Source organism: Hevea brasiliensis, chromosome 3, assembly GCF_030052815.1.
Source record: "Hevea brasiliensis isolate MT/VB/25A 57/8 chromosome 3, ASM3005281v1, whole genome shotgun sequence".
NCBI lineage: Eukaryota > Viridiplantae > Streptophyta > Magnoliopsida > Malpighiales > Euphorbiaceae > Hevea > Hevea brasiliensis.
The window spans coordinates 100,274,332-100,301,609 of NC_079495.1; the positions used below are offsets into that span (position 1 = coordinate 100,274,332).

The 27,278-nt window shown below is 37.0% G+C and overlaps 3 protein-coding genes across 10 annotated transcripts; 1 reads left to right on the forward strand and 2 right to left on the reverse strand.

The window, feature by feature from the left end:
- The first annotated feature begins 11,723 nt into the window (after positions 1 to 11,723).
- On the forward strand, positions 11,724 to 15,081 carry LOC110641628 (protein trichome birefringence-like 35). Of its 2 annotated transcripts, XM_021793420.2 has the most exons (7): positions 11,724 to 12,121; positions 12,210 to 12,489; positions 12,735 to 12,906; positions 13,072 to 13,268; positions 13,374 to 13,526; positions 14,387 to 14,684; positions 14,806 to 15,081. In XM_021793420.2, exons 1-7 carry the CDS (start codon positions 11,920 to 11,922, stop codon positions 14,812 to 14,814), a joined length of 1,311 nt encoding a protein of 436 aa, XP_021649112.2. In that variant the 5' UTR covers positions 11,724 to 11,919; the 3' UTR covers positions 14,815 to 15,081. The 2 variants fall into 2 exon arrangements, with proteins under 2 accessions (XP_021649112.2, XP_021649111.2); XM_021793419.2 differs by having other exon boundaries at positions 11,725 to 12,121; positions 14,387 to 15,081.
- Positions 15,082 to 15,325: 244 nt separating this feature from the next.
- LOC131178705 (BES1/BZR1 homolog protein 4-like) lies at positions 15,326 to 16,223 on the reverse strand. The gene is made up of 2 exons (XM_058144174.1): positions 15,855 to 16,223; positions 15,326 to 15,671 (listed from the first exon to the last, which is right to left on the reverse strand). The coding sequence occupies exons 1-2, from the start codon at positions 16,158 to 16,160 to the stop codon at positions 15,417 to 15,419; spliced, it is 561 nt and encodes a 186-aa protein (XP_058000157.1). The 5' UTR covers positions 16,161 to 16,223; the 3' UTR covers positions 15,326 to 15,416.
- A 1,121-nt stretch (positions 16,224 to 17,344) lies between these two features.
- On the reverse strand, positions 17,345 to 26,312 carry LOC110641626 (protein BREAST CANCER SUSCEPTIBILITY 2 homolog B). Of its 7 annotated transcripts, none has more exons than XM_058144178.1 (21): positions 26,091 to 26,312; positions 25,834 to 25,983; positions 24,260 to 25,288; positions 24,040 to 24,164; positions 23,809 to 23,963; positions 22,735 to 22,857; positions 22,412 to 22,603; positions 22,261 to 22,342; positions 22,111 to 22,161; positions 21,937 to 22,012; positions 21,711 to 21,822; positions 21,551 to 21,622; positions 20,643 to 20,838; positions 20,390 to 20,566; positions 20,043 to 20,185; positions 19,913 to 19,975; positions 19,590 to 19,800; positions 18,395 to 18,562; positions 18,218 to 18,299; positions 17,883 to 17,969; positions 17,345 to 17,802 (listed from the first exon to the last, which is right to left on the reverse strand). In XM_058144178.1, the coding sequence occupies exons 1-19, from the start codon at positions 26,251 to 26,253 to the stop codon at positions 18,237 to 18,239; spliced, it is 3,351 nt and encodes a 1,116-aa protein (XP_058000161.1). In that variant the 5' UTR covers positions 26,254 to 26,312; the 3' UTR covers positions 17,345 to 17,802; positions 17,883 to 17,969; positions 18,218 to 18,236. The 7 variants fall into 7 exon arrangements, with proteins under 7 accessions (XP_058000161.1, XP_058000162.1, XP_058000159.1 ...); XM_058144179.1 differs by having other exon boundaries at positions 17,872 to 17,969; XM_058144176.1 differs by having other exon boundaries at positions 17,883 to 18,048.
- Between the last annotated feature and the right edge of the window lie 966 nt (positions 26,313 to 27,278).

The following is a 27,278-nucleotide window of genomic DNA, read 5'->3' on the forward strand; positions in this document are numbered from 1 at the left end:
TGTATCCCAACTGCCCTCAAACTCAATCACACAAGCCCGTAGCATGTCCTCCAAGATCTGAATTACCCTTTCGGGTGGCCATGCATGCGTGGGTGGAATGCGATCGAAGTTCAATCTAGTTCCTAGGGCTCTCTGAAGACTACCCCAGAATCTAGAAGTGAACCTAGGATCTCTGTCTGACACGATGGATACTGGCACTCCATGCAGTCTCACAATCTCATCGATGTATACCTTGGCCAATCATTCCAAACTATAATCCATCCGGACTGGCAAAAAATGAGCAAACTTAGTTAGTCTGTCGACAATGACCCATACTGCATCATGACTCTTCTGTGTCCTCGGAAGTCCCATCACAAAATCCATCGTTATTCTTTCCCATTTCCATTCGGGCACTGGTAGTGGATGTAACAACCCAGTGGGTACTTGATGTTCTGCCTTTACTTGTTGACAAGTTAGGCATTTGGATACAAACTCTGCCACATCTCGTTTCATACCCATCCACCAGTAATGCTCCTTTAGCCCCCTATACATTTTTGTGCCACCAGGGTGCATGGCAAAAGGAGACTCATGTGCTTCCTTCAAAATGATCTTCCTCAATTCAACATCATTGGGAACACATATTCGCCTCGTGTAGCGATGATGGTCATCTCTCGATTGAGAATTCGGTTTCTTGCCCCGCTGGACTTCTTCCATCAACTTCTGATACTTCTGATCATTCTGAGCAGCCATTCTAATCTGATCAATCAACACTGGCTGTACATGCCATGCAACTGTTGTCTGCCCATCATCATTAATCTCTAAGCTGGCATGTAATGATCTCAACTCATGTACCAAAGACAAAGGAGTAACTCATAGACTTGCCATAGTCTTGCGACTTAGGGCGTCAGCCACAACATTAGCTTTCCCTGGCTGATAGTCTATCAGACAATCGTAGTCTTTTATCAACTCTAACCATCTCCTCTGTCTTAAATTCAGCTCTTTCTGGGTGCCCAAATACTTCAAACTCTTATAATCTGTATAGATGTAACACTTTTCCCCATACAAATAGTGTCTCCAGATCTTAAGAGCAAACACAATAGCTGCAAGCTCCAAATCATGTGTCGGATAGTTCCTTTCATGCGGTTTTAGCTGGCGTGATGCATAGGCAATGACATTTCGATCTTGCATCAATACACGGCCTAACCCATTGTGAGAAGCATCACTATATACTGTATATTCTTTACCCGGAGTAGGTAAAGTCAGAACTGGAGCTTCAGTCAAACATCTTTTCAATTCATCAAAACTCTGTTGGCATTTATCCGTCCACTGAAATTTTACATCTTTTCTAAGCAGCTTGGTCAATGTAGATGCCAACATGGAGAATCCCTTCACAAATCTACGGTAGTATCCAGCTAAACCCAGAAAACTACGAATCTCTGTGACATTTCTGGGTGGCCTCCAATTAAGGACAGCTTCAATCTTACTTGGATCTACCTTAATGCCCTCTTCTGATACTACATGCCCCAAAAAGGATATCTCCTTTAGCCAAAATTCACACTTCGACAATTTAGCATATAGCTGTTTCTCTCTCAAAGTCTGTAGTACAATCCGTAGATGTCTATCATGCTCTTCTGCATTCCTCGAATAGACCAATATATCATCTATGAATACCACAACAAACTGGTCGAGGTATGGTCTGAAGATAGTGTTCATCAGATCCATAAAAGCAGCCGGAGCATTAGTTAACCCGAATGGCATGACTAGGAATTCATAATGGCCATATCAGGTTCTGAAGGCAGTTTTAGGAATACTCTGCTCTTGTACTTTCAGCTGATAATAACCTGATCTCAGGTCAATTTTAGAGAACACAGCTGCACTCCTCAACTGATCAAACAAGTCATCAATACGGGGCAATGGATATCTGTTCTTTATTGTCACCTTATTCAACCGCCGATAGTCAATGCATAACCGGAGAGTGCCATCCTTCTTCTTTACAAACAATACTGGCGCTCCCCAAGGTGACACACTAGGGCGGATAAAGCCCTTGTCAAGCAATTCTTGCAACTGCACTTTCAACTCTTTCAATTCTGCAGGTGCCATTCTATATGGCGTTATGGAGATTGGGTCCACACCAGGCATAACATCAATCTCAAACTGCACCTCTCTCTCTGGAGGTAATCCTGGCAATTCATCAGGAAATACATCCGGAAAATCACATCTGATGAGGATGTCTCTGGTCTTGGACTCCCCACTTGGGTGTCTATTACATGTGCCAAGTATGCTTCACACCCCTTTCTGATCATTCTTCTGGCTAGTGCAGCCGAAATGATGTTTGATGGCAGTAAATGCCTCTCCCCATGTATTACCACATCACCGTATAAAGGGAGACCAAAAGTGACTGTCTTGATCTCTGATCAATCATCGCATGATGCCTGGCTAACCAATCCATGCCCAAGATGATATCATACTCTCTGAAGGGCATTTCAATCAAGTCTGACAGGAAAACATGTCCTTGGATCACTAAAGGACAGTCTCTATAAATTCTGTTGACCCGGACCTCTTGTCCTAACGGACTAGTTACTAACACTTCAAAATCCATTTGCACACATGGAATAGCAAGTGAACTAACTATGCTAGCACTAACATATGAATGGGTTGAACCCGGATCAAACAACACAAATACTTCTTGATCAGAGATAGAGAATGTACCAGCTACCACATCAGAAGTCTCAGCCTCTTCTCGCTGTCTCATTGTGTAGATTCTGGTTGAAGCACTTCCTTGTCCTGACTGACCAACTGTGCCCTGATTGCCTGAAGTAGTGCCTCTACCTCTGCCTCTTCCTCTGCCAACAGACTGTGAACCTCTGGGAGCAGGACTCTGAATAGATCCCTCGGCTGTAGTAGGAGCTGGACCATATCTCGGAGCACTAGTACAGTCTTTAGCTATATGGCCCTTGCCTCATGATTAAAGCGAGCTCCGGTGGCCCGAGAACACTCCCCATGAATCTTGCCACAAGTCTCACGGCGGGCGGAATATGAACCCCTGGCAGTGCGGCCAGACCTAGGGGGTCTCTGTCCGGAGAATCGGCCCCTACTGAATCTTCCACCCCGACCCCTGCTGGGTCCACTAAACTTCTTTCTCTTTCCAGAGGTAGCACCAGAACTCTGTTCAACTAATTTTTCCCCCTTGTCTTTTTCTGATTTCTCAGCTTTTTCTGATTTTTCTTTCCTTGGGGTTGCTTCTGATTCAATTCTCTCTAGTTCAAGTGCTTGCGACATAAGCTCTGAGAAGTTGCTGTGTCGAAATCCCACAACTTGCATCCTTATGCTGGGCTTCAAACCCGTCTCAAATCTCTTGCACCTTGCCTTGCTGGTAGTAAGGAGACTCCCCGCATAGTGACTCAAAGGGAGAACTCCCTCTCATACTCGCCTTGATCGATTTCCTTGTTTTAAGCTAAAAATTCTTGCGATTCGATCAACATATGCATCTGGGATGTATTTCTGTCTAAACTCTCTGATGAAGTCCTCCCAGGTCAACACTGGTGGTTCAACCAAGCTGTGGGGGATGGTCTTCCACCAATCATACGCATCTCCTTACAGTAGAGATACGGAATACTCAAACTTCAGCTCATCTTGGTAGTGCAGTTTCTTAAACACTCTGTCCATTCTTTCAAGCCATTGCTCTGCCTCTAAAGGGTCCACTGTACCCTTAAATTCTGCAGCCCCATACTTCAGTAGTTTATCATATTGTGCAGTGGAGCGGTGGTTGTGCCACAGTGGTTGGGATGGAGCTTGAGCAGGCATACCCCGACCATTTCTTTGAAACATCGCGACCATCTGTATGCGGTGTGCGAGGCTGCGGCATTTGTGGGGCTGGTGTTGCTGACCCACTAACATTCGGTAAAGCTGGGGCTTCCTCTTGTGCCTCAGCTTCAACAGACTGCTCAACTGAGCGATCCCCTTCTTCCATTTCAGGTTGAAGTTAGGGTATCTCCTGAACAAGTAACACAAGGAGATTTCCCTCCGTTAGTTCATATTTATGATGTAATGCACTGTATGTAACAATTATGGACATTGAGCAGTTGTACTTAACAAAGAAAAACACAAATTCAAAAGTTAAAACATACTTCAAAAATTTGCTCTGATACCACTAAAACATGTCACACCTTACCCCTCTGTAAGGCATAACATGATCCCGTAGAATACTTAATGAACTACCGAACTTCACCTACCGATAACTCATTAAGCACCCTACTTGGGATTTTAAAACAATTTCTTACTTTTGGTAAGTGGTGAGCATTTCTAATAAGTATTTAAAACATGTACTTAAATGAAAAGCTAGTTGGAAATTTTGGCCCATTTTATTTTTCCGCAAATTTTATAAAAATTTTGACAGAGTTTTCTCTGTATTTTGAGAAAACCGTTCTTCAAATACCTGTAAAAAGCACTTCTAAAAATTTTTCTCAACCACAACTTCAATTTCACAATCAAACTCTATCAATTTCAACAATTCCACAATCATTTCATTTGAGACAAAACAATTTATATATATCCTTACAAAATTCACATCAAAAGAAATACAAACTAAATTTTATAACAAACTTCATACAAATTTTGTACAAGCTGCTCAAAACCCGTCTTCACATGTCCATACATTTCTGTGCATTACATACATCAAAATAAATATTTACGATCAGGGTATAAATTATACCCGATAGCTTCAAAGCAGAACGATCCTCAATCCTCAGTAGCTCAGTCTGCTGCTCCTCTAGTCTCTGTATCTGCGACAGCAATAGAAGCTATCGCTGAGTACTAGGACTCAGTGGTGCACAACATACTAAAATAATCTTTATGCAAAACTTAAATCACATTTATTCAAAAATTTGACTAACCATGAGCATTAATCACAAAACATAAATTATGAGATTTTAATGAAAACCAAGCTCATTTCAAAGTATCAAAACACATTTCATAAATCCCACAGTTAGATCATGCCATTCGAAACAAATAGAATCTCAATAGCCAGAGGCTAAAGAGAAATCATATCACAAGGCTAGCTAGCTCAAATATATGGATATCCATTCACATCCTCTTCTACTGGCACACCTCAACACTTCTCCAGAGAAAGAATCAAAATTCGAAACTGATTACCCCCACTAGTCATGCTAGTGAGGTGTTCAAATATATGGTCATGACACTGTGGTTTCAAAACTTATCTTAACAATTTGCTAAACATTGTCATTTCAAATATACATAATAACTTTTAACAATTTCGATTAAAGCATCACAAATAATATCACAATTCACTTTTTCAATTCATTCAAGACAATATGCAGCAAAGAATTTACAAAAATTACACGTTGTGCACAAACCTCAAGCGAGTCGTCCCTTAGCCTCGACTCGGTTCCTCGGGTTCTGTCCCGGTATTCTTTTCCACTGAAACACATAATTTTATAGTGTTTCAGTACCATAATTTAACATAAATCCAAAAATAAATTTAACTTCACTTATACCTAGCTCTATCGTGCTAATTTTGACGTTCTTGAAATTTTGTGTTTCGGGTTACTATTCACTACACTATTCAAGTCAAATAGTTGACTTTCTAAGGCTTAATAGGTATGGGAACTCCAACTTCACCCACATACCACATTTTGGTCATTAAACTTGTTGGTTTTGGTCATTTTCTCAAAGCTTAGGTCATTTTGGCAAAATTGCCAATTTTCGGTTTTGGTGTTCTAAGTTGCACTGTTCCATTGGTCAATTTACTGTTGGAATTTGATAAAACTTCCTTCATAGAAAATGTTTCTTATTGTCTTAAGTGTATTCTCATTTTTGGATCACCTCAATCGGAGTTTTGTAGCTCAAGTTATGGCCAAAATAAAATTACTGTTCATGTACACTGTTCATGCTGAGATTTTGGGTTCTGGCAAATTTTGATCCAACTTTGATCAGTAATTTGATTAAGTTAAGTTCATAATTTGGTCTAACTTTCTTCATATGAAATGTGCTACTATGTCTTAGGTTTCCATCGGTTCAAGAATCACCTAAATCCGAGTTTCCTAGAGAGAGTTATAACCCTTCAAACATTACTGCTCAATATAAATTCTGCAGAGTTGCAGGTTTGGTAACTCAACTTTGCTCAATAATTTGAATGGGTTAATGGCATAATTTGGGGTGGTGTTCTTCATAACAGTTTTAGATCTATACCTTATCTAATGGCTGGTAAAATTTCAGATCAATTTGACCTTCCTAGCTCGAGTTATGACCAAATAAACAGTTACTGTTCATTTGGTCAGTTTGGTGCAGTGGCAGCCTGCTCTCATTTCACTTTGGTCAATTTGTTCACCCAGTTTTGGTCAGTTTTTGGGCATGGTTCCGCAATGAAAATTATGCTCTTTTATGTCTATTTTCATCTCCAATTGGTGGCATATCAATTGGACTTGTAAAATTTGAGTTTTGGTCCTTCAAAGTGGGTTTGGTCATCTTTGCCAAAGAAGATGACCATTGGACCTACGAATTTGGTTTTCATTCCAACAATTCCTACACACCTCTTTTGGTCATTATTGACCATTTTTCATCTCACAATAGACCAAAGTCATCATTTATGCATTTCTCCAAAAATTTGGTTTTAAACCCTAGCATTCAAAACCCTAATTCACTTAAATTGTGCAATTAACTAAATTCAAAACTTTAAACTATAATCAATCAACTAATTAAGACTTTTAAACTCATTCTATCTCATTTAATTTATGCAATTCATACTCCCTTCAACTAGGTCAAAATTTCAGTTTAGTCCTTCTCCCATGTTTGTTTCATTTAATCAAGTTCTAAGCTCACTTTCAACCATCACATATGCATTTGAATGGATAAATAAAGAGTTTAGCATACTAACCTCAATTTAAATGCCACGCCTTCAATTGTTCTCTTTCTTTCCTCTTTCTTTCTTGTGTTTAAGTTGAGATTGCAAGGTCTAGTGAGGTATTTAAGGGAGTTATGTAGGTTAAATGAAGAGAATTAAGCTTAAATATAAGCTTAAAGGAAGAAATTTTCATGGAGGGAATTTAGGGGAGATGGGGCGGCAAGATGGAAGGAAGAAGAGACTTTTCTAATTTTTTTTTTTGTTTTATTTTCTTTAGTCTTATCCCTTTTTGAAGACCAAAATTCCCTAATTAATAAAATAATTTAATTAATCTTTTATGACATCATTCATGATGTCATCACCTTTGACTTTTCTAACTTCTTTCTTTTTTTTTCTATTTATTTTTTTCTATTAGTTCTTTAATTTAATTCTCAATTCTGAAATATTCTTTTCTCCGATTTTATTTGACAGTTAGGTCAGGAGTCAGCTCTCGGGGTCAATTGACCAAATTGCCCCTCGCCGGTTCATCCCGGTTTGCAAATAATTCCATATTTCTTAGGTTCCACGACCTAATTATTTGGTAGCTTATGATTCTTTTCGTGATTTTCTCTTTTCCACTTTGTGTTCATAAGGGTCTTAAGGACATGGCGTCACTTTTACGGTTCGAAATTTGAGTTTAAAAGCGACTTGTGATGCGTTCAGGAGGTCACTCATCATTTGTGACTCTCGGCTCGTTTAACTTCTTATGTTCTGTTTTTCTTATTTATAGTTAACTAATTAAACATTACTAATTATTTGTGTTTATAGCTTCTCAAGTTGTCTTAAGTGTGGCTCTAATCTCCTTAATTGTCCGGACCGACACCGGTCACCGGAACAGTGAAATCTACCAGGCTATGCAAACGGGGGTGTTACAGGGCGACTCAAATCAGATTTGTGCACAACTAGTTTTTAACTGATTTTGTTCTGAATATTTGATATGATTAAATGATATATTTTTCTTATGTATTATGTTTAACAAGCATTGAATTTAATTCAATGATTATTGAAATTGTTATAGTATGTATGAATTTAGCTTTGTGAAATGGTATTTCCACAAGTATTAAGCATTGTTGTGAATTGAATAAATTATGTTTTTGAAAAATTATGATAGAACATGTTTTGAATTGTGATGGGCAATTTGCATAGAAAAATACAAATTTATGATTTGAATTGTGATGAGCATAAAAATTATTAAATATTGGAATTGACTTTGAATCGAATTGTATTGTGATTTATGCTCACTAAAGGATTATGATATTGTTTTATATCTCACTATAGATGCTTGACTAGGTTATCACCCGTCTCTCTCATTTGTTGAGAAGATAATGGAGTTAGTTGTGTTTTGATTGCCATGGTACGTGCACAGGCTTAGATTCTCCTCTTATTAGAGGTTAGATCTAAGTTTTTTTTTTCTTTTTTTATGTTATGGCCCTTTCGGAAGATTCATTATTGTGATGTGTACTGTGCACAATGATTCGACCTTCCCGACCATAGGGAGTTAGAATCCGATTCGACCTCTCCAACCATAGGGAGTTAGAATCACCCCGAAAATGGCCCTTTCGGATTAGTCTTCCATAGTTAGTGAGATAAAGAATGGTTTTTGAGAAAAAGAATGGTTTTTGAATAGTAAAGAATTGTTATTTCAATTATGATTTATGTATAATTGATTATGTGGGAATTACCTTAAATTGTTAGTTATGATTTGATAAATTGAATTTCGTGATCAAAGTCATTTTATACAAATAATTTATATTATTGGCAATGAATATTTTGAGTTTTGGAATTTGATAAGTATCCAGATTTCTAAATTATTTGCTGTAAATTTTGTCAATGTATATTGTACGATGTTTTAAATTATAGTTGTGCACCACTGAGTTCACCACTCAGCGATAGCTTTGTATGCTGTCGCAGGTGAAAAGAGCATAGAGCAATTGAGTAAGCTTCTTTGAAGACACATTCAGATCAGCCCCAGGTATATCATAGGTATACCCATGTACATAGGTTTTAATGTATGCATGTAATAATATGTATGTAAATTATTTGAGTAGTTGTATAAAAACTCTTGCAAAATATTTTGGTATGTAATTAAATAGAAATTATTGTGATATAAATGTTGAGTCTTGTAATCAATAAAATGTTCTTTATGATGAGATTGATTTGAAAATGAATTGAATTGATTATTGAGATTTGAATTGTGAGTTGAAATGAAGTTATTGGAGTTGTATTTGAGAAAACATATTGGGAGTGTTTTCTTTTTCAGGTTTAAAGAACTGTTTTCTAAAAATACACCCGGCACTCTGCCGAAATTTTGAAAAAAATTTTATAACACCATATTTTAATCGATGATTTAAGTTTCACGAAAATTGTTTAAAATCCCTTGTAGTATATCTAATGGGTTATCGGTAGGCGAAGTACGGTAATTCATTAGGTATACTACGGGATCATGTTACATTTTACAGAGGAGTAGGGTGTGACAGAATATTTTTTATAATGAGTAGAACTCTTATTTTAGTATTATTCCTAAATTGAGTGGGACTCCTAATCAGATAAAAATTAAGGGAATTAACACTATAAATAGGAGAATGATGGAAAAGGTTATTTGGCTTTTGCACATTGAAGAGAGCAGCTTTTTCCCATTGAAGAGAGTGGCTTTCAGCTTATGGAGTGAAGTTGTCGCCTATTGTAGAGAGGGACCTTGCTAATTGTTGCGAATTTGACTCTGCCTATTGATGAGGGGCTTTTGCCCATTGCAGTGGAGAGAGACTTCGGCCTAAGGTGTAGAAATGATATAGAATTCAAGAGAAAGGATTCTTGTCTATTGGTAAGAGGGCTCTTACCCATATAGTTGAAAACACCCTTTGTGGTGTAGTGTTGTAATAGTAAATATATTAGGTTATGTCTAGAAAAGACTGAGAGAGACTAACTAATATATTTACTATGAGCAGTTTGATGTTGTATGGGTTCTCTTGGGTATAATTGGGTTGATGGTTAGTATAGCTATAAGCTTGTAATGATGATTTATTATTGTTGATAGTGGAAAATGGCATACCCATGGATATAGCCCTATGTTGAAGGGTGAATCACGTAAATATTGGTGTTTTGTATGTTTGTTTTATTTTTTTGCAGCTTACACGCTTCCGTGGTGCACAATATTTCCAAATCTAAAGCTCAAACATTTTCAACCATCAAAGAAAAAGTCAGAAGCAAATTGGCAGGATGGAAAAAACAATTGTTGTCACAAGGTAGAAAATAAACTTTGGTTAAAGCATTGATTTTAGTAATACCAGTCTATGCTATGGCTTGTTTCAAGCTTCCTCTCTCTCTGTGCCAAGAGATTAATAGCATGGCATCCAACGTTTGGTGGGGTCAAAGAAAGGAGGAAAAGAAGTAACATTGGGTCTCTTGGTAGAATATGTGTGTGGGTAAACAATTTGGAGGGTTAGGTTTCAGGGACCTTAATATCTTTAACCAAGCACTCCTAGCAAAACAAGGATGGAGGATCTTAAATGAACCCAATTCTCTCTTAGCTAGGGTTCTTAAAGGCTTATTCTTGCTTTTTGAAAGCTTCAACTGGAGGGAATACTTCTTTGGGTTGGCAAAGTCTTCTGTGGGTAGAGATATTCTTCTTCAAGGGACTAGATGGCAGATGAATAATGGTTCCTCAATCTTATGTAAGGAGGATAGGTGGATCCCAAAGTCCTTTCCCAATCCCCCAAGAGTCAAAGATAATGCAAATCTGAATTTTAATTGGGTTGCTCAATTGATTGATTGGGATCAATTCCAATGGAATACTCAAGCTTTACGTTCAGTCTTTCATGAGGAAGAGATTGATAACATCCTCTCAATCCCTATCTCTATGATTAACAGGGAAGACAGAATCATTCGGCACTTTACTAAAGATGGGAAATATTCAGTAAAATCTAGATATCACTTGGCTTATTGGTCCAGAACAACTATAGCTTACTCGGTTATTTTTCTTTTATGGCAAATTTGGAAGAATAGGAACAGACGTGTTTTCAATAGAGAACCGCTTCCATTCCATCAAGTTGTGAATGCAAGTCAGGTTCACTTAGAAGAATTTGTTGTTGCTCAAGAACCTTCTTCTTAACGGATTATATTTGATATTCATAATCATATCTGGACTCCCCCTCCTATGGGCGTGGTTAAAATAAATTTTGATGCGGCTTCTTGCAATTAAAGAAATTATGCGACTATTACCGCCATTGCCAGAGTTGGAGTTGCAAGAAAGTTTAAGGAATGATTGACCCTCTTATTTTAGAATGCATGGCATGTCGAGAAGCTATCTTACTAGCGAGAAATAGAGGACTGAATAGGGTGATAGTGGAAGGAGATTCTCAGGAGGTAATTCGTAGCATAAATAGTACTTCTATCCCTCAAAACATTAGTGGAATTGTAAGTGACATTTTGTATTTAGGTGGGACTCTTAATTCAATCTCCTTTCATTTTATTAAGAGATCTAGGAATACTATTGCTCTAGCAAGGAAATCTGTTAGTGATGATTCTTTTTTATGTAACCCAATGGCTCAGGTAGCCTTTATCTCATCGCTTTGGCCTCTTTAGGCTTTTAATGAAGTTTTTTTATTGGAAGAAAAAAATCAGGACAATAACAAAAAAAAAAAAAAAAAAGAAATAAGCAAATCTAAGATAGATTAATTTCCCAATCCTAACCAAACCACAAGTCATTATGAGCTGTAGTTGCTCATTTTCATAAACAAATATGGCAGTGTTATGGTGCGTGCACGATCTGTGATACAATTCCACGCAACTGCAAATACTTATGAAATATGTTAATTCTTTTTTAATAAGGATGAAACAATTTTTCTATTAGAGGGTTTGAGGAAAAACAAAAGAACTAGATGTAGCATATCAGAGGGTCAGGGGTAGCCTCACCCGTCATACATGGGAAGGTCAACCCCCAAGATGCCTCAGTACTAACTAACCAATGCCAGCTAAATAGCAGAGCTCAGGTCAAGAATTCTCCATCTTCAATTCCATTCTCTTCCTGCTTCCTGCCTCCTCCCATGATGCAGAGATGGAGCAGAAAGAAATCCCATTTTCCTTTGGCGGTATTTGTCTTGCTCGTCTTCATAACTTGTTCAATTCTTTATAACGAAACTAGCATTAAACAAATCCATGAACACCCAGATCATCTCCCTCGCAAGCCACAAACTACCGTTACTTACATAGAGCCAAATCTCGTTACCCACTCGACCCGAGTTCCAGGTATTCTGTATGCTCTTCTTTCTGGTGATTTGTTCTGTCTATTCTTTACTATGTACTTCATTTTCATTTTCTTTTCTTGGGATTTCAGAAGTTTTGGATAGGTTCGTTAGATGCAACGTTACTAAAGACTACAGTGGTAAGAAAATCCAATGGGTTGATCGGAAACCGAAATTGGGTCAACGGAGCGAGAGTTTGGAGAGCTGTGATGTGTTTTCGGGTAAATGGGTATTTGATAATAAATCGTGCCCGCTTTATAATGAGTCGGATTGTCCGTACATGTCTGACCAATTGGCATGTCACAAGCATGGAAGGTCCGATTTGGGATACCAGTACTGGAGGTGGCAACCTCACAACTGCAATTTGAAGAGGTATTCTTATTTGATCTCTCTTTTGCTTCTACAAGCATTTAATTCTCTTTTAGAATCTATTTGTCTGTGTTTGGTAGCATGAGTTGAAATTTTGTAGAATTCAATCGATTAGACTTAACGGCAGTCTTAGTAGTGTTACCAAAATTATGTGTAAATTTTATGAATTGTAAGGATTTTCCGTAAATTGAGACTTCTTTAATTGTCTTTTTTCAAAAAAAGTTTATATACCTCTTTTGATGCTCTAGATGGAATGTTACTGAAATGTGGGAGAAGTTGAGAGGGAAGAGACTGATGTTTGTGGGTGATTCACTAAATAGAGGGCAATGGATATCAATGGTATGTTTGTTACAGTCAGTGATCCCAGCGGATAAGAGATCTATGTCTCCAAATGCTCCTCTTACCATTTTCAGGGCAGAGGTAAGCAAACAAACTAAATTCATAGGCTATAAACTTTCTTATTATCCAACCAGGGGGATGAAGGATGCAATTCCAAGGTGTTTCTTCACTGTTCTTGAAGAAATACTGTCAGTAAGTCATAAATCTGAAAATCTTTCTTTATTGTTGTGTTGACGTCATTTGCAGGAATACGATGCTACTGTGGAATTTCTATGGGCCCCACTTCTTGTTGATTCTAATTCTGATGACCCTGTGAATCATAGATTGAATGAGCGGATAATTCGTCCAGATTCAGTTCTAAAGCATTCATCAAAGTGGGAACATGCTGATATACTAGTTTTCAACACATACTTGTGGTGGAGACAAGGCCCTGTTAAGTTGTTGTGAGTACAATCCCATTCAGGTTTCATATTAGGATAAACGCATTGAAATGCAATAAATAAATTATCATGAATTTATAATTTAATCACACCTCATAACTTTTGCAGATGGAGCAATGAAGAAAATGGGGTTTGCGAGGAATTAGATGGATTAGGAGCTATGGAATTGGCAATGGAGTCATGGGCAGACTGGGTAGCTTCTAAGGCCAATTCCCTTGAGAAACGGGTCTTCTTCGTTACCATGTCTCCAACACATCTCTGGTGAGTAGGAACCATGTGTTATGATAATCTCAAATTCTCATTGTTAACATATGTTGGCTCCAATGAAAATAGTATTTTGCTTCTTTGACCATAAAATATTTAAGCTTGAGATATATATAAAGGACAATTACAATAGGTCATGATTGTTAGCTGACTGTAAGATAATTTTACCATCTCTTGTTACTTGCATGTAGTGTAAAACTTATAGGTATGAAGTTGGTTCTACCACTTAATTCCTGTTGCAGATTTGAATAGAAAACTTATTATAATTTCAGTTCGGTAGTAACTTGCAAGTTGATGAATGAGGATGAACAATGATATGCCAATTCATATTTTTCTTTATAAGTTCTTGTTAGTTCAAGGATTTGTTGAAATACTCTCGCCTGTTATCTATTCTCTTAATTTTGGAAGACCGAAGTTGTTGCTTTTTTAATACAAGGAGTTTTCCCAATCCATCTTCCAATAGTTACTGTCCAGCTTTAAACAACAAGTTGGTGGGGGAATCTTTTTCTCCTTCTGCAACCATGTTGTCTGTATCATATGCATTTAGATAATCATTGGTTTACTTTATTTCATGGAAAAATGGTAGCATGAGTTGCAAATGTGAAGCTTGTAATCTCCTTTTCAATGTCTCACATGCATCCACACGTAGATCTGGCATACCAAAAAAATTGAAATAGAAACAATAGAACTGTATTTACCTTATTGTGATTCATGATTGCCAAGCTTCTAGCATGCCAGTTGCCATTACATGAGGATGCTTCCCTTGGTTGATGCTCTTGTGACTTGTAGTTACCACTTTCTGAATCCATTGAGAACTGCCCTCTTATGTGCTTTTTTAAACTATTTTCATAATTCAGGAGCCGGGAGTGGAAGCCTGGAAATGAAGGAAATTGCTATAATGAGAAGTTCCCTATTGATTGGGAGGGCTATTGGGGAAGTGGCTCTGACTTGCCTACAATGCGTATGGTAGAAAGAGTCCTCAGCAGATTGGGTTCAACCGTTTCTGTTCTTAATATCACTCAGTTATCTGAGTATCGAAAAGATGGCCACCCTTCCATCTACCGAAAATTTTGGGAGACACTGAGCCCTGATCAGTTGTCGAATCCTATGACGTACTCTGATTGCATACATTGGTGCTTACCTGGCGTGCCTGATGTATGGAATGAATTACTATTCCATTTTTTGTAATGCAAATATATGCTTTCAGCCCTTAGCCGTTTCAAATAGCAATAGGAAGAAATTTCAGTGAAGCTGATCGTGTGTGTTCCTGGAACAGAATGGCTAAACTGCTGCTTAAACTCCTGATACTGTGGAAGAAATGATCGGAAAGAGCATGTGATTCTGGGGGCTAGCGATTAGGCTAGCAAAAGCTCAAGTGCTGTGCAAATACTGATCGTGTATATATGTAGAATGGCTCACAGGAACATAAACGAAAATATTGTTTTGATTCAACCCTGATTTACTGGGACAATAACGGAACAAGCCCTAGATTCTTGTGGATTGTGTATTGAAATTTCAGATTAATAATGAAGTTAGCAGATATGGTCCTATATATCAAGACATCACCAAAGAAGATGATGGCTTGTGCACAAAGAAGAATACGCATAGCAAAGAATACAAGTCTGCTTTGCATGCAGGAAAACACAAATTTCGTATGCAAGGATAGTCATGTCAGTGGAAATACAGACATAGGGCTTCGTTCCAACAGCAATTTTTTTTAAACCTTTCCTTTCATCAAACAGTTTTAAGTTGAACTATCATATCTTTCCTCTAATAAAGCAGAATGTTATATATACGTGAATATATATAGTGTTTCTTTCTAGTCAGGGCATATTAATTATATTGATGTTTGTCTGGCAGAGCACTCGAACCCACTGCACAAATACATTAATCCACCCGGTTTTCCTTGGCATCTGCATTCTTTTTCCAAGTTGAACTTGAAAGTGACAGTGAGAGTGAGAGCCTAAGGTCATCATGTTCTCCATTTCCATGGCGCTCTTCAATTGAAGAACTCGATAATGGGAATTCTCCCGATAATGGGAATACTCCATTTTCTGAAACCATATGATTATTGCTTTTACAACAATCAAGATCTTCCTGAGCATAGTAGGAGCTTGCTTTGACCAAGCTGGATATGAACTCCTGTTACAACAATTTTTTTGAGAAAAAAGAAAAAATATATTAAAAAATAACTCTTTGCCGTAAAAAGGAAAAACGCGAAACTAGTAGATTTCAGAAACGCGATGACTAGAATGACGGATTCTTAGACAATGGAGTAGAATCAAAGAAAAATTGGTTTGAGGGTACATGCATGCAAGACTTCACCTTATTCCTGTAAACGGTACCATCTTCTTCAACATGCCAACCTGCTTCCTCACAAAGAGCCTTGAGCAGGTCATTGGTGTCAGCATGTTTGGGAAGCTTGTAGTTTCCATGCTGTCTAAGGCCTGCAAAGATCTTCCGAGCCACTGCTCTCCTTCTACGCTCCCTTTGCTTGTTGGTTTGGCGCTCCCTATCAGAAGGAAACCGATATTTAGTGATAATACCATAGTTGGTAGTTCTACGAACTATCCAAGGCCCCCTACCATTCTTGATACAACCCCTCATTATCCTCTTTTTCTCATCTGCCATGTCTTTCTCTTAACCCTCTTCAATTCTCTTGTTTCTGAATAAGGTTATGTGCTTAGTATAAAAGGAGGGATCAAATGGAAACAAAAGAAAGTAGCGTAGGCAAATCAAAAAAGCATATCAATTATGATCAGTTCCCCAACATAGTGTTCTAGATGCTGTAAGGTGCTTGATCTGAGGTTGCCCTGGTGCATGCCCATATTTACGAAAATGGATTCCAGTGATTTGCCTGCTCCATTTGATTTTTCAGGTGTGGTTTCAGGGACAGTTTTGTCAATTCTCGTCTTTGAGACTGCGCTAGTCAGTATGGTCTTAAAGCCGTACCGAATAGGAAGTAGGAAGAATGTCGATAGCTGAGATTCCATGCAAAAGTTGTACTTGTTTGTGCAGAGAAATTCCATGCTGTGCTCCTTGGCAGAAGACATGTTCAGAAGGAAGGCTAGAAACAGGTCATTATTTTCTTGCCACGCCAACAAAATTTCAAACCCAAAACAAAGGTAAGAAGAGAAGAAAAGAAAGAAATTACAAGTGACCTTAGTTAATTAGCATTATTACTGAACAAGTTGCTCATGCTTGTTTCAGTTTGACCAAAAAGATCATTATTCATCCCTTGATCATCCAATGGATGAAGTTACTTATGTGCAGAAGTGACCAATGAACGTTTTAATCCAGTTCTATGGAAGGTACACATCAAAAACTTTATGGGAAGAATACCTTTTTCCAACATTTGCAGGCAATAATCACATGGACAACGTGAAGATCAAGTAATGTACTGTTGGGATAAACCTCCGCAGCCACTGAAAATGAGACCATGATCAGTGGCTTTACTCTATCACTACCTAAACATGGCCGGACATCAATTCAAGAGTTAGGATTGTTTGGGATCCGACTGAAATGTCCACCTCAATTTTGATTTTATTTTTTATTCTGATTTGATTCAATTTAAATCAAATCCAACAACTAATTTTTTTTAAATGAAAAAAAAAATCAATTATAACCTGAAATCAAATCAAACCAATTTCAATTCAAGGCTGATTTTAATTAGTCTGAATTTGACCAATTTGGATTTCATATCGAACCAATCTAGTTCCCGTTCCGAACTAAACTGCAGCCATGACGATTACCACCGATCCTAATTGTCATGAGAGATTCTGTTGACCAGTCGATTTCAATGTCAAAACAAAATATAGTAACAAATAATAAAACAATTAATCACCATATTGACATTTCGAATTCAAATGAAAATTGGAGCTAAATAATAAAAAAAATTAAAAAAAAAAAGAAATAATCTCCCCTTTCAATAAGAATCTGTTTAGTAGCCCTCGATATATTTTGCCGAGCTCGATATTTACATATTTTAATGACGCTGTGAACGCTAAACACTTTCTCGATCATTTACTAAATATATACAATTCCAATTTGCCATTCTCAAGCCGTTCCCCCCAAATGGTGCACAAGATCAAAAGAACCGCATTGCAGAGCTACATTCTGTTGCAACCTTTACATGGTTTGAGTTCCTGAACTGGAAATCTGGAATATACCGAAGCCATTGAAGTGCTTGAATGGTTTGAAACTGATTGTCATTTATCTACATGCTTCAACCTGAAAACTTCAGTTTCCAAAACCACGGCAGTAGAGAGAAAACCTGCAAGAAGAATGTCATAATTACAGGAATGATAAGAAAGTGCAATAAGCTGATGACTCGGTCACTAACCAGTTTCATACCAATAAATATGCCAAATGCTCGCAATCATATGGATGTGCTTGTCACAACTGCTACTAGCAACACGGCAACACCCCATGCCCTTTTCTCTGCATATGACTCGATATCTTATGATCAAGAACAAATTCCATAATTGATTTATGATGACATTTTGAACTGCCTTAGGACCTTAAACAGAAGGATATAATTTTGAGCGAAATCATCAATTTGTTAGTCCAATATCTCACACGCATTCACACTGGCAAAAGCAAACTTTAAGACACACTGCTGGTGCTGCCTATGGGGAAGAGACTAATGTTCGTCAGTGTCTATTGGAATGGAACATAAAGAAGCTTACTTGTCAGTCCAATAGGCCCTCAACTTCTAGCCTTATGATTGCCAATAATAAATAGAACTTTCTCTTTAAGTTTATCAATAATCTGCATGAAATGTAACAAGAAAAATAGTCAACAAATAGCACACATCCCTCCAACATACTGAAACCATCATAATCCAAATTCTAAATATTGCGCACCAAGCTGGAGGTCTTTGCCCAGCTTTGAGCAGAAGCAGCAGCACTTTTAAGGTGAGAACAATTTGGGGAATCAAAACTTAAAGAATAAATTGAATTTTCTGTTGCTTCTGCAATCCAGATATTATTTATTTGGTCCTTTGCTTTCTTGATGAGATTAATGAAACCAGCCTGCAAAGGTCATACATGGAGGCTAAGTAAAGCAAACAAAAGAAAAAGTCACTTCATTTTCATAGAGATGCAGGTGTACAACATCAAGGGCATCATACTCTTTCACAAACACAACTATAATTGCAATCAAACATGAAAGCAGTAGTCAAGTAAAAGCACACTAACCAAATGTCTGTCCTCAAACAACTTACAAGAAACATGCTACCCACTTCATTGATACAAGTTTGAAATCTAAAACAATAATAATACAACTTTAAAGAGTACCACAATAGACAACAGAAGCCAATGAGGTCTTAATCTAGTGGTAAAGATAACTAAGGTTAAGGCCCTGGAATCAAGAGGTCCCAAGTTCAAGTCCTGTAAGCATTGGATTGATTGTATTTCCATATTATTTGGTCGTTTGCTTATGTTTACTTTGCTTTGCAAGTGTACTTTGCCTTAGGTCACTTTCATTTGTAACTATCATGATGTATGTTGAAACCTACATTGGCAAAAAAAAAAAACAATAGACAGCAGAAAAGGAGTTTCTTACATTTTTAAAATATTCCATGTATTGATATTAAGAATTTCTTTTTATGAGTTGAGGGAATATGATTACTAAAATAGTAGAATAGATTGCCAGGCAGATTTCCAAGGTAAATTGGTTCCTCAATCGTAGATTGTCTAGGTTACGGAGTCATCTAATGATTCAGTGAGTAAGTGGGTTGTCTTTCATTTGTGTCCAAACAAAGAATGTTCAATTTAAGTGAATAAAGGAGGAGTGCATACTGCATAATTAACTGGATACCAATGTGAATATTGCAGAGTCCTTTGCCATAAGAATTTTAATTTCTCTTACAGTTCTCCTCAAAGAGATCAAAGAACAATGGACTGATTTGTTAGAAGATTTATCTATGTCCTAGACTTGGACTTTATTGTCATGCTACTCACATGTCCCATTGGCAATTTTCCACTATGAACCAATCCATGTTACTTTCACAAATTGGAGTATTTGGAGTTTGACTGTAAAAGAAACTGGATGACTCACTGTGGATCCTGCAAGATTATAGTTGATTGGTGAGAATGAATCACCATCTATATATGGTGAGCAGAAGCTGATGGCAAGTAAAGAATTTGATATTTCTTCTGACTCTAAAGTGGAAAGAGAGTTATCAGTAACAAACACCCACTGTTTCTTCCACTGTGCAGTTGTGTAAACCTCTCCCACATGCACAATATATGCAGCAGTATCAAATTCACTGCATAACCCCAAAGAACAAATGAGACAAATGGTAAGCTCACAAATTTTCTTAAGTTCTAGAAAGAAAATCCAGAGGCATGAATGCAAAAAGGTTGTGTCACATAATTCACCTGGAAAGAGGAACTTCACCCAAATTTGACAATAAAACTGATACTCGAGGACTGAAAAAGGGCCTACAAAATAATATCAGTTAGCGAGATTCAATTGCTACGATAACTGATGAAGCATATGTAGACTTACCGAAAGTGTTGGATTGTGAAGGAAGATAAGGGTTGCCATTTGGTTGTAGATCCTCTTGCTTGTAAGTATAGCGTATTTGAGTCAGAGTTCACTGGTAAAAGTCCTGCTACAGCATAGGCCTGTCCCTCAACCAGCTCACTTTGCTGTTACAATGGAAAGTAAATTTTAGTAAATTGCTTCAAAGGAAACTTGAATGTAAGTTTTCAGTGTCCAGTAGGCCAGCATTGAACATCAAAGATGCTGATAGAAAGCCAGAAAGCAGGCACACATGACCTCCGAAGTCCAAAACAGAGAGATAAGATGAAGGTATTAAATGATATAAAGCAGAACTACACACTTGGATTCACCTGCTTTTCTGTCGGGTTCCAAATTGTTATTAAACCTACTTTAGGAAAGCCCTTGCCTTGATAATTTGTTAGTCCAACCACTCTAACCCTCATAAATGGGGTCACTTCTCTCTCCCCTAAGCCAGCATCTCGCAGAGCTTTCTTAATTTCTTCCTCCATGTCCAATTGCTTTATTGCCTAAAATCAGATCTGTTGTGTTTAATGATCACTTTCTAAAGAAGAACAATGCTCATAGTACAGCTTCTGTACCCACCTCTAGTTTTGCTTGGTAAGAGGCAAACGAAGTTAGTTGCTCTGGACTCATCTCTGCCATTATAACTTCTGGTTCTGCTGCTGTCTCAAGTATCTTCAAAATTTTAGCTCCTTCACTATCACTGTCATTATAAATGTAGGACCCTTTCATCCCTCTTTGATACTCAGAAACAATGCCTTCTACAACAGCCGAACGCCTGCAGCCCAAAAAAGAATAAGCATGGAAGACGTTGCTGGAATTATAATGCAAACGAATACAAGTCCATACACACCAAAGGATACATCAACAATAATTTAATGTATCTAAAAACTCTTCCTCTTTAATTACTCGAAAGTAAGGATGACTCTTAAGGCAGTGTTAGCAAATTAGTGAAAAAACAAAACTCAACTAAATTTATCCATTTTGAGTTCGATAATCAAATGCATTTCAAATATTACCAATTGCCCAAGAATCCAGAATCTTTTATAATCTAAATTTCTAAACATCATTTTACAATCTACAGATTCTGGGTTAATTTTATTTCTTTCATTTTACACTTGTTACTCTTCCTTAACAAAATTTGTGCCTCAAGATCCCACATACTTGGTACTTGCCATAGATAAGTTCGCATTACATAATTCCCTACAACGTAGAATGGCATAATTAGAAATCAAAGATCATATGAGAAATCTGAGCTATTCCATGAAATAAAACATCCTTGGTTTAGCCTGTATAGATGAGATTTTTAACTGCCAAGTGCCAATGGCACTAGTACCATACCAGGCCATATTCAGACACCTGAAACGGAAAAGGTATTCAAAAATCATAGAGGATATAACACTCTAGAGAAAAGGGATCTTGAAAATGATCATGGTTTTAGGGAAAAAGAAGAGAGGGAGGAAGAGGGGGAAGCAAACTACAGAAGTCACCTCTGGTTGTATGATTGTGTTGTTTTAGACTCCATTCTCTCTGTTCTCACAATAGATCCACCATTAATTAACCTAGAAAGAGAAATAGAAAAAAATTTTACCAAATTGAGCATAATATGAACTTCAATTGACTGAGAAAACAGGATTAGCTTCATTTTACTTCTCCTTGAACAGAACAGGATATATTCGTGTGACTCCAACTAATGTCTGAGGAACAAGACCCCCATTACTTTTGATGCACCTAAATGCCAAAGGAGGACCAACATCCTTGCCTGTAGAAAGTGATTGAACGTCATGGACAAAGAGAATCAGATAAAATGTAAATATGACAAATTATTGTAAATTTTTAGTGAAAATGTAAATTACATAATTCAAACAATGCTTACAAAATCCTAATCGGTCAGCCCAATGAGCTCTGTAAGTTCCATTAATATGCAACAACAAACTAACTGTCCTTGGTGCCTGAAATTTGAGCCAAAACCTGAGAAAGCTCAGTCATGAAAGCAAGTAAAGAACCACATGACTTAACTTCATCCAGACATCTAAAGATTTACAAGAACCTGAAGGGGTGAAACAGGGCCAACCCAGCCACATAATCCAGCTCCCCATATCTTCACAATACAGAAGGTTGAACTGTAAGCAAAAGGCATTTTGTCCAAAATATTCCAATAATATAACAGAAATGAAAAGCATATAAGCAAGCATCTCACTCGAAGTTTCTGGCCCACAAACAGCTTTCTAGCAGCTAGTTGCTTTGACAATGGTCCATCCAAAAGAGATTCTATTGAATACCTGTGAGCCAAAGACGCATTCAGACATACAACAAAAATGGAAGCAGAGTAAGCATTGGCATTTTCTTACCACCCATCTGTTAGTTCCACTTTTGCAGCATTACTACATTCACCTCCATTTGCTGCCACAGTCTCAATCTTTGGTTCACAACTGATGCGGATAGCTGAAATGCAAACAACCAACATTGAAGAAGGAGGTGCATCTCCTTCCAGAATTCTCTTAATTGCAGAACGGTGGCCATGGTTCACTTCTCTTTCATATCTATGAAATTAATCATATATTGTTATCATCAATTTCTAGTAAATTTAAAGTAAACGTACACCTTAAAATAATTTAGATACCTGTTTTCAAAATACTAATAATAATAATAATAATAATAATAACTTAGATACCTATACTTCAGTTCCTCAAGCACATTGGTGACTGTCAAAAACCTTGTGGCAGCTTTCAAGGGATAGCATCTCTCATAACATGCAAGTTTCCAAACTATCCACTTATAGTGATTTGCAATCCACCTTGATAGATACATGGGAAAATAGAATGGATTACTAAGACGTTAAACAACGGGGAAAATAAAGAGACAGCTATTTTGTGCATATATAGGAGCATCAATTAAAGATATTATTAATAAACCCATGAATAATGAAATGGAGTTTAAGTTCCATATTGTAACACAACCAATCTTTCCAAATGTAGCCCTAATACAAAAGTCCACATCAATAGGTCAATCATGAATAGTCGTTACAAGTACAAGTACAAGTAACTGTAAGTGAACAATTCATCTAGTATTCATCATTATTCCAGTACCAACATAAAAACTTTTGAGAGAGAAAAACTGCAACCTTCACGCTGATTAACATGGAAAATTGGCAGTTTAGGAAGTTGAATGACTCAAAAATACATCAAGGAACTAGGGGTGTGCAGTTTTCGGTTTAAACCGAAAAACCGAACCGAACCGATTAATTCGGTTCAATCGGTTCGGTTTTAAAATTTAATCGGTTCGGTTTATAATTTTGATAATTTCGGTTAATCGGTTCGGTTATTTTCATAAAAAAATAAAAAAAAAAACCGAACCGAACCGAAATTATTAACATATATAGGAAATCAAAAAAAATCGAATCAAATTGAATCGAACCGAACCAAAATCAAAGAAAACCGAACCGAACCTAAAGATTTTTGAGTTTTGATTTCTAATTTTTTTTATGTTTTTATTATTTAAATTTAATGTTAAAAATATGAAATTTTATAAATTTCGGTTTGATCGGTTTAAAACCGAACCGAACCGAAATTTATCGGTTCGATTCGGTTCGGTTTTCTCTTATCAATCGGTTCGGTTCAGTTTTTAAAATTTTCGATTTTCGGTTTTCGGTTTTATCCGTTCAGTTCGGTTCGGAACCGAACCGACCGTTTGCACACCCCTACAAGGAACTATACAAAGAGAAGAAAATTGCTAGTAGATAAATTACTCTTTAGAAGCGTATTGTACTGAAGCTCCTGATTGAACCAACATGTGGTAGAAAGCTTCTCCTCCAATACAGTTCAGGCCAGATTCATCAAAAAATGTGTACTTTTCTGCAGTATCTGCTTTGATCCATCTTATTTCTTCTGTGAAGTGCTCCAACTAACAAAAAAGATTTTCAGTGGTGAGAGCAAAACACATCTGTGGAAGGCCAATAACAGTTTTCAATTCTACATACCAAGCCTTTGTCTGAGGAAGGCACTCCAAAATACTCCTTGATGTACATTCTTGGAATATGAAAAGGATATCTAGTGGAAATTGTTCTTCTGCAGCAAGAATTTTCAGATGAGGAAGCAGATAAACCTGCTCAAAAACATACATTGGGTGATAAGCATATATTGTTTATGGCCAAAAAAAGGTTTAAAAAAAAAAGTATTCAAATGCCTTCATGAAGTTACCACTAGGAGCATATGAGACATTCCTGTTCAAAGGGGCGGTAAATTTGGAGCTACGGGGCCTCTTGAATGGAGATGTAGAAGTTCCCCTTCCAAATCTCCTCTTTTCATTATTTGTGTAAAATGTGCCAATGGTGTTTGAAATGTCAATCAATGGCCCTCGAGATGACCTTACATTTGGATTAATCCTTGAACCAATAAAAATTTCCAAGGAATTATCCTCCACCGTATCAGTTTTACAGGACCCGTTGCTTAAGGGCCTCTGAATGGAAGGTGCAGCATTATCCAACCCACAAAATTTGTCGTCATCAACTGCATCAAATTTCTTTATCAAGCTAATTCCCAAAACAATATTTTCCGAATTTAAGGATGATGGAACTTGGTTTGTAGATAATCTCATAGGGGATATGAAAATTTTTGAGTTATGCTTGCTCTTTGCAGTTGCTGGATAAGTAAAAGCAGAGTGAAAATCTGTTTCCTTGGTGGATGAAGCATCATTGAATCTACTCTCTTTGGAAACTGAAAGGCCTGGATCAACTGCATCCTCTTCATTTAACAAAGTACCCAAGTCTGGATCACCAAGAAGACTCTTTGCACGTTCCAATGCATCACTGGAAACAGATAAGGATCTTCCACCTGCAGTATGGAATTTAATGGGAGGTGGTTTGGGAGTGGAATTATTTAGTTCATGTTGCAACAAGCTTGGATTGACCACATCTGATAATTTGCTTCCGACCGAACTAGCCTTAGAAATTAAAGTTGGCCTTGGAACTGATTCTATTGCACTTCTTTTCATACCTTCTTTCATCCTCAAATGCAAAGAACCTCGCCACTCATGCTCTTCAATGGCATTAGATGATTTCCTTGGATGTTGAAAGCCTTGAAAACTGGAGACATCATTATTGTTTTCCAAGCCCAACAATGCCTTGGCTCTGATCAGACCAGCAGAAGATACATTGACTGATTTGCCTGACCCCGTACAGAACAAGGAGTTGTTGAATCCACCTACGTTATCTGTACAATGTGTTTCATCTGCCAAACACACTGAAGTTAATGCAAACCAATATAGTACAATCAAATGTCTTGTATTTTTAGCATGAATTTTACTGTGAGAGATCAAGTATAAGCAAGTACTTGCTGAGAAACAACTGGAAGACGTGAATGGGAGGGGAAAAAATACTGTTGGCGTCTTATATTCCCATTATTCCAATTTCTGAAAAAGGAAAAGTATCAACCTATAATTCCAGCGAAAAGTGTCCAGCTCAATGAATTTATTCATGTCTTCGCATTCTCAGGAACAAAAGAGCATATAACATAAGCCCAAATATCAGTTCTTCTACGGTCTCCTAACCCTTCTGGCGATCAAGCAGAACATTCATTTCATAAAGGTCTCAAGAATTAAAGACCCAAATTTTGAAAAATTGGCCCAGTCATGTTAAAAATAGCCAAAATTTACAGGTAGGCACCAAATTGCTAGGTTTCATGAAAAATAGTTAAGAAACTCAAGGCCAATCGATTGTCCAAAATTAAAAAAGCAAAGGAATAAAGAGGAAGGCAAGAAAAAGAGAAGCACGCACCAGAGCTGATAGCATTATCATTGTCTCCAAGAACAGACAACGCTTTCGCAATCGAAGATTGTTTCAATGCAACCGACTTCCCTAATCCTGTACGGAACATCGGAGCATGCTCGACATCCTCTTCGCCGTTCTCTAGAAACGTGGAACAATCTACAAAGCAGATCACATCAGATACGTACATCAAATACAATAATATGTTTGTATCTATATGCGCCATATACAATGAGAGAGAGAGAGAGAGAGAGAGAGACACACACCTTGAAGTAGGATATCGGCCATGGAAGGGAGGCGAGGAGTGCAGCCGAGAGGTTGAATCGGGGGAATGTTTGATGCATTTAAGGGCTTGCTGTGAGTGATTTGAGAGGAGGATTCCCACTGGAAATTATTTCCGGCGTCGGAGAAGATCTTCCACGTCGACATTTCCCGGGATGGAATCAAATTAGGGCTTTTTCGGCCAGAGGCACCAGTACAAGTGGAATTTTTCCAGAGCGCGGGAAAGTTAAAATTAGATATGGCTGTGGAGGGGAATTAATACGGAACAGTTTGGGCTGGGCTCCTACTTCTTTTGCCAATTGGAAATTGATTAAGCCCAAAACAACAGGCTTTTGAAGGCTGGGTAATCAATTAACCGCAGCACAGCACTGCCCATCATCTTGCTAGATATTCATATGAAATTTGTTTGGATCGACAAGGTCCTTAACTAAAATTCACCTTTATTTTAAATTAGAGAAATATATATATATATATATATATATTTATCAAAATACGCATAAACCAATTAAAAGTACACTCTTAGTAAAATCATGAAAATATTTTTATATTTTATTTTATTACTTATTATATTTACTTATGCATAATTTACATATGTTTTTATTATACTCATGCAAAGTACTCTAATTTTTTTATTAGATATTATTCTCTTTATATAATACTTCTATCTATTATTAGTAATCTTTATTTTATTTGAAATATTAGGTTTTATGTAATAATATAACGGCATTAAAGTAGGCATTTTCTTAAAAAAAATAAACATTAAAAGGATCAAATGTGACCTTAAAATAAGTTTACATATAGATGAAGTTGATGTGATTACTAGTCACCCACTGTTAATTTTGTAAGGGAAAACATTGAGCAATCACTTAAAATTAAGGACCGCAAGAGGCTGAATGTGAATCGAGTTTTGACAGTACTCATATTGTTACTTGTTTTTATTTTTAACTAATATTATGCAAATAATTTTTAAAAAAATATAAAAAATACATATTTTGTAAAAATTTGAAGTCTCAATTTTTACATTAATCGGTGTTAGATTAGTCCGTATCAACTATATAATTTTTTTTAATATTTTAAATTTATATAAATATTCAAAAATAGAAAATTTCTTTTTCACTTTTTTTACAACTAACTTATCACACATTTTGTATTTAGAGCATTTAATCTTTTAC

Bases quoted from the DNA above. Each gene is read 5' to 3' on its own strand.
- LOC110641626 (XM_058144178.1), bottom strand. From the start codon at position 26,253: ATGTCGACGTGGAAGATCTTCTCCGACGCCGGAAATAATTTCCAGTGG. The intron at 25,984-26,090 runs GTGTGTGTCTCT...TCTGCTTTGTAG, and splicing joins GGCCGATATCCTACTTCAAG to ATTGTTCCACGTTTCTAGAG. The intron at 18,563-19,589 runs GTGAGTCATCCA...TGACCTTTGCAG, and splicing joins ATAATCTTGCAGGATCCACA to GCTGGTTTCATTAATCTCAT.
- LOC131178705 (XM_058144174.1), bottom strand. From the start codon at position 16,160: ATGGCAGATGAGAAAAAGAGGATAATGAGGGGTTGTATCAAGAATGGT. The intron at 15,672-15,854 runs GTGAAGTCTTGC...TTGTTGTAACAG, and splicing joins GTACCGTTTACAGGAATAAG to GAGTTCATATCCAGCTTGGT.
- LOC110641628 (XM_021793419.2), top strand. From the start codon at position 11,920: ATGATGCAGAGATGGAGCAGAAAGAAATCCCATTTTCCTTTGGCGGTA. The intron at 12,490-12,734 runs GTATTCTTATTT...TTGATGCTCTAG, and splicing joins CACAACTGCAATTTGAAGAG to ATGGAATGTTACTGAAATGT. The intron at 13,527-14,386 runs GTGAGTAGGAAC...TTCATAATTCAG, and splicing joins ATGTCTCCAACACATCTCTG to GAGCCGGGAGTGGAAGCCTG.